At 52.0% G+C, this 9,886-nt stretch overlaps 1 protein-coding gene across 1 annotated transcript in view; it reads left to right on the forward strand.

Moving 5' to 3' along the window:
• Positions 1 to 355: 355 nt before the first annotated feature.
• Positions 356 to 9,886, forward strand: part of SNX27 (sorting nexin family member 27) — a gene marked incomplete at both ends in the record, with an annotated part of 15,443 nt that continues 5,912 nt past the window's right edge. Inside the window, 6 exons of the mRNA XM_009697038.1 lie at positions 356 to 587; positions 3,653 to 3,845; positions 5,155 to 5,219; positions 5,805 to 5,909; positions 7,009 to 7,087; positions 9,174 to 9,337. Of these exons, the coding sequence (XP_009695340.1) occupies positions 356 to 587; positions 3,653 to 3,845; positions 5,155 to 5,219; positions 5,805 to 5,909; positions 7,009 to 7,087; positions 9,174 to 9,337 (838 nt within the window). The remainder of the gene's footprint in view (positions 588 to 3,652; positions 3,846 to 5,154; positions 5,220 to 5,804; positions 5,910 to 7,008; positions 7,088 to 9,173; positions 9,338 to 9,886) is intronic.

Here is a 9,886-nt window from a genome sequence, read left to right on the forward strand (position 1 = left end):
CGGGAAAAGGCTGGCGTTCTGGGTGCGAACGTGCCCTGTCGTACCGTTGAGAAATGGTAAAAACTGCAAAACTTGTTTTAAATATTCAAGGGGATGCATGAAACTTCTTCAGAAGTTTTAGCTGTGTCTGTAGTCATTAAACATAATTCAGTAACTAATAACCTGAGGAATCATCAGTAGGAGATTCGAGTGAAGTTTAGACCAGGGTGAAACTGGAGCAACCAGAGCGGTTGAGGCTGGAGGGGTTTTCAGGGGAAGCAGATACGTGATGGATCGCTGGGCTGGCGTGGCGTGGTTTGAAGGCTCTGCGGTCACCTCTGCCTTGCTTATGGCTCTTCTGCTTTCTCTTTTGCAGGAACGGGGTGAATGTCGAAGGAGCAACGCACAAGCAAGTGGTCGACCTGATTCGCGCCGGCGAGAAAGAGTTAATTCTGACGGTGTTGTCCGTGCCTCCCCACGAGGCGGATAATCTCGATCCCAGTGATGACTCTTTGGGGCAGTCTTTCTATGACTACACGGAAAAACAAGCTGTGCCCATCTCCATCCCCACCTACAAGCACGTGGAGCAAAACGGCGAGAAGTTTGTGGTTAGTATCCGCTTGGACGGTGCTTTCTGGAGATAGGCTGCGTCTGCACCCCGAGCTGTTAGTGACAATTGGTGGCAGCACGCTCTGTTTGTCTTCCGGATGGAGGGACGTTAATTTATTATTGACTGGTTTTGACACCGTCTTATTTAGGCTTGCCCGTCTTCACTCTTACTGTGCCCGGTTATTCTTTTGCAGCTATTTCCTCTGTGCTGGGAAGCTTTTTTTTATTAATGTATCTGGAATAGCTTGATCTCTTGTGGAGATTAAGTAGGAAGTTATTATTTTGTTCGTCTAAGCTTTCATATTTGTATCTCCTGTTTTACACCAAGTGTTAAGGACATCTGTGATAGATATAAAAGCAAAGGGAACAGATGTCTTGAAGCATAGCTTCCCATCTCCAGACTATCTTTTCCCTTTAGGGAAATAGCTGTAAAAAGTCTTTTTCCTTTGGGTTCCCTGCCTGTCTTGTTGCATTTATTGGGGAGGCTGGCAGTCATTTTCCTAGATAATGGGATCTGTCACCTAAGTACCTGACATGGGTGCATCCTCCGAGGCTTAAGGTTGATTCTGGCTCACCAGGGATGGCTGGCTGTGGCTGTTAAGGAAATGTTTGGAGAGGGACCCAAAACCAGGTTGGACGAAGACACTTGTCTGCAGAACTGCTTCTTCTTGCAACATTTGGGGTCTGTTGAACTTCCTCGGTTGGCCTGACCTTGCTTAGCTCTTCTGCTTCCTTGCCTGCCTGTGTAGCACTGACAGATGCTTGGCTTGCAAACTCTCTCGCTCACCCCGTTGTCCAGCACCCCGCTTTGGGAGCAGCATGCCTCGGGTCTGAGCTGCGGCGAGGGTCGGCACCGCCTGCGGCCAAACCCCAGCTGGCTCCCAGTTGCGGTCAGCGACTGGTAGAGAGGGAAGCCTGCCACAAGGGCAGTATTCTTCCCCCTGCAAATAGCTGCTTATTGTTAGGAGCACCGTCCTGCCGGTGTCCAGACCATGTTTTCCTTCTGCTCTGTGTGCTGTCTTCGTTTTTCCAGAGCCAGGGAATTGCGTGGCTGTCGGTGGGCGTGGACGATGAGGTGGAGGGATTTGGGACGAGATGACGAGTATCGGGCGTTTTAGTTATCCTGCTGCTTTGACTCGTGGCCGGAAGGTTTGTGCCGTACGCTGGCTCCCTTCGCCCTCCCGGACTGGGAGGTAGGTTTGGCTGGAGCAGTCGCCCTTGGGACACGATTGCGTCGTAGTGTGAAGTGCCGGGAGACAGATGACAAACTGGCTCATCACTTTTTTCCTCTCCTGGCTGAGAATGAAGGTGTTTTCCCAAGGAAGACAGGAGCTAACATCAGTGCTGCAGAAACAGCGTGCGTGTGTGTGTGTGAGCGGAAGGGTGGAGAGGGTTCGGCAGCGCTTGGGTCGCCAGAAGAGTCCGGCTCCTGTGCAAAGCGTGTCCCTTCAATGTGTCACTCTGTCTCTGAAGGGGACAGATGGGATCCTTGTGAATCCACAGCCTCTCGGGGAGCGGGTGCTTTCCCTGCACCCTGCTCTCCCAGCCCTGGTGGGATGCTGTCCGGTAAGGTACTTGCCATATGGGGCAGGAGAAAAAGGGTCCTGGAAACCAGAGGTTCTTAAAGAAGCATAGTGCAGGGCGGGGGTCAAAGGGACCCTCTTCTCTGGACTGACTCAGATCTAGCCCCAGCACCTTCTGTTGAGGCAATGCCACAAGGGTTGAACGCGTGCTTCTTTTTAAGGAAGAAGCCGTGGTTTTGTTGGAGCGCCTTCCCCTTGTGAAGGTTGTCAGGAGGTGCCTGGAGGGTGCGTGAGCTGGGACTGCTCTGGGCCCCCTCATCTAGGGAACGGGTTGGGGTTTTGGGTCTTCTGAGCGCTGCTGAAGCCACCCTCGGTGCATCTTTGGGACATGCCTCTTGCCAGACTCCACCTCTGTGCTCCGCCAGCCCTTCGGCTTCGGGAGGATGGTGAAGGGTGATGCTCCTCTCCTCCAGAGGAAAGGTTGCGTTTGCAAACTCTTCCCTTGTGCAACATGAAAACGTGTGAACCTATTCTCTTCCTCCCTCCATCCCTTTCCTCGCGTGAAGCTAATTAAGGTAACGCTGCTGGCTGGAACCTCGCTATCGCTGAGGGCATATTAGCAATGCCTAGATAAGAGCTTGTTTAACTTGCCTGCGAGACTGAGCAGATTGGCTTTAAAAATGGAGGCGGCTGGTTAGTGAATGGGAAGGGAATTCCCTGAAGAGTATCGCAGGGCTGAGAAACATCCTGTGACCGTAACTTTGCTCCACATTTCCCTTATTTGGGACCAGAGTCCTATTTCCTTAACAGTGTCCAGAATGAAACTGGAAGAGTGCATGCATAGCAAAGAAACTAGTTAACATTGGGTGTTCCTAAAAGGTTTCATAGTGGCTCTCCCCAGGATCTGCCCTGTGTTTGGTGCCCGACGGCTGCGAGGGGCTGTCTCCAGACACAAACCAAGGCTGCTGCTCGGTTCGGGACCTCCCTCTGTCTTGGAGGAAATAGCTCTGGACCTGAATCCAGAGCTGTGGGGCTTTGGGTGCAGCGTGAGGCTCAGTTCTGCAAAAACCTGGAAATTCCAGATGTGCTTGACACTACTGCTGAAGGTGATGAGGCTCTTGTTGCCAAAAACAGCCGATGCAGTCAGCACAGTATTGCTGTGGCATCCGTCTGGTGGGGGCTTGGCGCGTCTCGGGGACCCTCCTCTGTGCAGGACACCATCCAGGTGAATGCCGTGACGGCTGCATCGGGGCTCGAGGCCTTTTCTGAAGGGTTTGGGTGTTTTTCCTCTCCTTTTGAGGTAGAAAGGCGCCTTGAACTCACCCTGATCCTGCTGCTGTCGGATGGAGGTGGTAGCTGGGACATCCCCCAGCTCCAGCGATAAGCAATGGCATGTTTAACTCTTCATACCAGTTTCTCATTCTAACTCAAACCCTCCTAGTTCAGTCTTGCGCTACCTGTGGGTCCGGGAAGGCAGAGCTGTGCCAATTTGGATTTGGAAAGCTTTTCTCCCCGCAGTGAGCCTCTTCTCCTCCCGGCAGGTCTACAATGTTTACATGGCGGGCCGCCAGCTCTGCTCGAAGCGGTACCGGGAGTTTGCCATCTTGCACCAGAACCTGAAACGGGAATTTGCCAACTTCACTTTTCCGCGTCTCCCGGGGAAGTGGCCGTTCTCTTTGTCGGAGCAGCAGCTGGACGCCCGACGGCGAGGGTTGGAGGAGTACCTGGAGAAAGGTACTGAGCTGGGAGCTGTACACAGCCTTCCTTGCAAGTGGGGAAACAAATCCTCGGGGTACATCCTTCCACGGGTGGTCCAAAACTTCACGGGTGTTCGTTTGCCTGTGAGGGAGAGAAGCTCGTTTGTAGCTGGATTGGATTTCACAACTGAAGCGGTGAGAGGGAGCTCAGAGTTGCTGCGGCTTAATGATGCGTGTGTTACCTGCTCGGAGTGCACTTCCAGCAACAAAATGTATAATTAGTTTTTTAACACACAACGAGCTTTTATTTATAGTGTCACGTTGCTCGCCAGTAATCTTGGAGATGAGGGAGCACAGGGAGGAGGAAGAGGAGGAAGGGAGCTTTGGAGCAGGGAGAACATCGGGTTCGAGGCTGTTCTCATCAGGGGAGCTCAGCTCAACCTGAGCTTGCTCGCAGCTGAACGCCTTGGTCCTTTTTGATCAGAATTGTAATGCCTGCAGCAGGAGCTTCCTTTAGGTTGAGTTCAGATGATGGGAAAGTGGGCGCAAAACCTTATCTCTGTATCAGGGTGCCTGGCTAAAAGATCTGACCCTGCATTTTGCAGTGAAGAGGCTGTAGGTGGGATTTGGGGGGGCAGTGACCCCTCATCTTGTGATGCTGTCTTATTTTCTTAGTTACCTGGAAGCAGCTCAGTTAGTTTGTGTGAGCTTAACGGCCTCTCCTCTTACCCAGCACCCGGGAGTGAAGCTCCCCCTTCCCGTAAGATGGACGTGGGTCACTTTTTCCCCACCCCGCTGATATCTCAGCTCTGCCTTGCCCACCTCGTTCGTCTTCATCCTCAGTTACCGGCTGGCTGGAGGAAAGGGCAGACTGGTTGCATCCTAGAGGCAACATGATACAGTTTGGGTCCAAATTATTTGCCAAACTTGGCCTGAATTCCTAAATAGTTTCAATCCCTCTGAAATAACTGTTTTTTTAGAGGCAAAAGTACTCTTTATGAAATTCTTGCCCACTTTTAAGCATAGTCTAGACCTCCTGTTGGCTGTGTGCCTGGGGCCTGGATTTCACCCACAGGGAATATCTCAGCGAGTTACTCAACACCGCTGTTTGCTTGCTATTGTAGGGGATTCCGGCTGGATCAGTCTTCGTGCCAGGACACCTGATACAGCCCGGAAAGCACTCGCTTTGAGGAGTTTTTTTCCGGGCTGGAGATACCACCCTTGTTTCACGCCACCCGCAGAACAGACAGTTGTTATTTCCATGTCACCTTTGGGCCGGTCTTGGGGGACGGGGGGGCTCCCCCTTTCTCCGGGCACCCCGCTAACCTGTGCTCTCTGTCCTGCAGTGTGTTCGATACGTGTCATTGGGGAGAGCGACATCATGCAGGAGTTCCTGTCGGAGTCGGATGAGGTAGGCGCGTAGGTGATGGTGCTGAAGCTCTGCCGTGACCTTCCCTGTGACAGAGGCTGTAAATGCTTGGTAAAACTGGATCGGAGAGCAAAGACGTTCCCTGCCAAAGCCTCAGTTGGTTGAATAGAAAACCATGGCAAAAAATCAAGGCTGCGGTTTGGTGTCTGTTATTTTCTCCATCGCAGCAGCTCAGAGCAGCTTTGATGCCGCTCTCGGGGATGCGCACGGTGCATTGCTATTTGCCCTTCAACCGTTGTTCTTTTCCCAACCTTTCCATGGTGCGTGAAGTTGCCGTGTCCCAGAGCTGTCTCCTGCTCTTCACTGGCAAACCCGTGAATGGAAAATGCTACCCTGTCCTGGTCTGAAGCAGTTTGTTCAGCTTCCAGTCTCGGAGCAGAGCTCACACCTTCCTTCTTTCAGAATTTCTCTGGTGCAGACTGGAATGGGGTTCTGGAAGCTTGCAGAGCAGCTGGTTGCTAGAAGTGACCATTTTAATTAGCCAGCGTGAGGCAATAAATAGTCCATAGAGCTCGGGGCTCGGTTTGTGTGATGCTGATTTCTGTCCTCTCCTCTTCCCTCCTTCAGAATTACAACGGCGTCTCGGACGTGGAGCTCCGAGTAGCATTACCAGATATAACAACAGTGACAGTAAGAGTCAAAAAGAACAGCACTACAGACCAGGTGTACCAGGTGAGCTACTTCTTTTTTTGCCTTGGCTGGAAGATTAACGTGATTCAGACGTTAACCGAGACCCCATGGGCGCCCACTTGGTTCTCTCCGCTCCTCTCGAGTGCGGCTGGGCACAAGTGATGCTGCTTTGCTGTAGCAGAGAGGACGAGGCACTAGAAAACTAACCGTACGCCGTGCTGAAGCAGCGTTTTCACTGACAGGCTTGGCTGCAAGGACAGAGTCATCGCTGAATTAATTTTCACTGATAATATCTTAAAGCTGGCGGATGGCTCTAAGCACTAGACAGATTGTGTGTTATGACTTGCAGTGGCTGCGGTGGAGGAGTTGGATCCAAGAGCTGCCAGCAACCAACACACGAGTCTTGCTGTGGCTGTGGGGCAGGACAGCAAGTTGAATATTAAGGGTAGTGCCAGATTATGGGTTTGCAAGTGGCCGGAGGCCCAGTGCTTTTAAGTGGAAAACTAAGGAGAAGTGACTTCAACCAGCAGTGCAGGAGGAAAAACGCAAGCTGTCGATGGATCAGGGGGAAGAAGATGATGCAGGGGAGACCCTTTTGGAAAGGGGAACTAAAAAAATGTTGCTGCAAGCAAGGGAACCAGAGGGTTGTGAAAGAGCAGGCTCTCGGGAGCTCCGGATCCGCACGGCAGAATCCTGCAGATAGATGGGATTTGCAGTTTGGGGGACAGCCTGTTGAATTTCACGTCGCCTCCGCCGAGGTCTGTGGGTTTTGGCTGTGGCATTAGCCTGCAGGACTGAAGCTTTGTTGGAGAAAACTCCTAGGGGAGGTGTGCACGCCTCCTCTGTCAGGGGTTGAAGCTGGAGGCATCAGAAGAAAAGGTGACCTAATTGTCAGCCATGGTGGCACTTAAAATCTAGAGCAATTTACAGGAAGGTGAAAGCAGGGGAGTCTAAGCTCTTGCTTCAGAAAATCTCTGGTTTTACTGGAGGAGTAAAATTCCGGTTTTCCGTGGTGACTAACACCTCGGGTTAGGAAATACTTGGGAATAACCTGTATGAAGCTGACTTTGCCCTGGAGTGGGACGGACAGCTGCTGGCTCCTGTTTTGCTCACTCCGTTTTCCCATTCGGTTGCTCTTCAGGCTGTGGCTGCGAAAGTTGGAATGGACAGTATTACCGCAAACTACTTCGCCTTGTTTGAAGTGATCAATCACTCCTTTGGTAAGTCTTTTAATCCCCTCGGTGCTGACGAGCTACTGAGAAAGCTCTGCAGTGCTGGCAGAGCCCAGTGGCACTCTCATTTAGGTCTTATCTCTGCTTGCAAAATCAGGAGCCCCCGGGAGGAATTGGGCAGGCAGAATAGGCTCTGATAACGAGGAGCCCTCAAAGTTTGATGGCTTTTTTGCTGCCACTTGACTTTCCTGTTCTTAAACAGTTCAAGGAGATGAGTTTTTTGTTAAACTGAGAGATGCATTTTACTTGAGTTTGAAGGGTCCAGCGAGCTTAGAAAAAGTGGGCAACGTCATTGCAACGGGGCAGTGGAGGGAGAGGAGGAGGGCAGCGGCTTGGGATGGAGCGAAGGTGCTGGAAATTGGATTGAGGGCACCCTCGGTCCTAACACGTAGGTGTAGGGAGATATCCAGGTCCTGGGGTGGGTGTGTGCTGCGAGCCACGTCTTAGCTTCTCATCTCTCCTTCCGTGGTTAAATCCTGATGGTATTTGAGGCTTGACTGTGGGAATCTGAGCGATCGTTTTGGCCCTTAAGTAATTGCCATCCTTCCAGCTAAGCACGTGCTGGGGTCTCCTGGCTGCTGTTCAGATCCCCGACCGCAGCAATCTCTGATTTCACCCAGCTTCATGTTGGGTTTGATGAAGCTGTAGAGAGGCCAAAATATCGTGGTCACACCACAGAATGGGTGTAGTGGTTGGTTTGTGTTTTGTTTTTCCCCTGTGCTGGGTTTTAAACCAAGTGTATTTCTCGTTCCCAGCTGGGTACCTTCATTTCTGGATTGTCGTCTCTCTATGCCTCAAACTCATCCCCTCGTTACGGCAAACTGTGCCTTGTAGGAAGAGATCTCTGGGGCCGTTCCTCGTGCTCATGAGATTCCGGCTGAACAGCCGGGGCAATTTTTAGCTACATAAAGCCCTCCTAAAATGACTGCTCTCACAGAACAGGCTAGGTTTGCATTCAGATGCTGACCCTGGGGCAGCCGAGATCACCAGTCTCCTGTAAAACCGTTGGCATCGCGGAACTGCCTCTGATACCGGGTTTGTGGTCACTTCTTGGGAGTTACCGGGTGCTGGTGTGTCCGAGGAGGACAGGGAAGACCGGGGCTGGAGGGTTGACGTACTTGGAGATTGCCGAGGCCGGGCAGGGCTGTGTGGAGAGCCTCGAGCGGGAATACCTGCCCTTGGGAGATGGGACGTTGCAGCGTGCTGGCACAGTCTCTTGCAGGAAGCTTTTACGGTGCCAGACTCTAACGGAGCCGTTAATTCCTCGTTCCTGTGAGTGCTGCACTTCTCAGACTGCACCAGAAAGTAAAAACTCCCGTAAACCTTTATGGTTTGTGCTTTCTGGGCACTTGCTGTCAACGTCCCCATTTATTCCGGTCTGGGTACACTGCCATTTAATTTCTCTGGAAGCCATAAGCTCCATCTGCAGTACGATAGTGACCATATCCCGACCCGATGGTGATGTACTGGCACCTGCCTCTTTTGGGTTTTTTGTCCATTGTAGCTGGGTAAAGCCGATTCGAACACAGTAAATGTCTCGACAGGGACTCGCTGGTGGCCCAGCTGCTCCAGTTTGGCTGAGCAGTGCAGCAGGTTTTGTCTGGGCTCTGGTGGCAGCCTGCCAGGACTGGGGGGGGACCTTCTCCGGTCCTCCGCACTGTGGGTACAGCGCACAGGTCCAGAGCACCGTGATCCTAAGGCTTAGGCAGGGTGGACCTCGCTGTGCGCGGCAGGGGATGAAGTCAGGCTGTCGTGCTGATGCTTGAGAGCTGCGCCGAGCTCTCCGACAGCCGAGAGGAGTTCAGCCTCACGCAGATTCCCACCTGTGCACGAGAGGCGATCGCCAGGGACCAGCGTGGTCTGATGCAGTGAAAGTTGTTATTGAAAAAAACTGAATTCGGTCAGAGAGGCTAAAAAAGGGCCTGGGAGCAGACCTGGGGTCCTGATCCCGTCCGACTTAGCTAAAGGGCATCGCCGATGTTGATTTGTACAGCAGCCAGGCTGCAGTCACGGGTGCTGCTGCTGATGCTGCGTGTGGCAGTGAGCTCACCTCCCTGTCCTCTGCTTTTTCCAGTGCGCAAACTGGCGCCCAACGAATTCCCCCACAAACTCTACGTGCAGAACTACACCTCGGCGGTGCCAGGAACATGCCTGACGATCCGCAAATGGCTCTTCACTACAGAGGAGGAGATTCTTCTCAATGACAACGACCTGGCAGTCACCTACTTCTTCCATCAGGTAGGTGCCCAAGAGCTGTAACTAGAATCATAGAATCATTTAGGTTAGAGAAGACATTTAAGATCGTCAAGTCCGACCGTAAACCTAACGCTACCAAGTCCACCAATTTTTTTACTGGAGTTAAGGCAACACAAGCACCCAGCTCCCAGGACTACTCCAAACACCGCTATCCTTTGGCATACCGGCAACAGAGTGTGAAACTGAGGGCCAGGCCTGCCCAGATAAGTTCCAGGAGTAGAAGTCTGCTTTATGCAGCTTCTCTGGGATGAAGTGAGGCCAGGAAGAGCCGTGTTCTCCCATTGCCTGTATAAAGCTGGTGTAGGATGACCAGCTCAGAGGTAGATATCTGCAGAGTTCAGTAAGAGGAATCCTGCTCTGTTTCAACCACCAAAAATGCTGTCCCAGCACTCTCTGATATAAGCCTGTACCAGCCTCTGGTACAAATTGAAATAAAAATAGTAGTTGTCAAATTCTTTTGATCTCCTAGACTGGATCTTTACTGGCTGGCAGCTTTACCAGACGCCTTTTGACAAGGGCCGGGCTCCGCTG

The sequence above is a fragment of the Cariama cristata genome, unplaced genomic scaffold (assembly GCF_000690535.1).
Source record: "Cariama cristata isolate BGI_N322 unplaced genomic scaffold, ASM69053v1 scaffold25283, whole genome shotgun sequence".
NCBI classification, from domain to species: domain Eukaryota; kingdom Metazoa; phylum Chordata; class Aves; order Cariamiformes; family Cariamidae; genus Cariama; species Cariama cristata.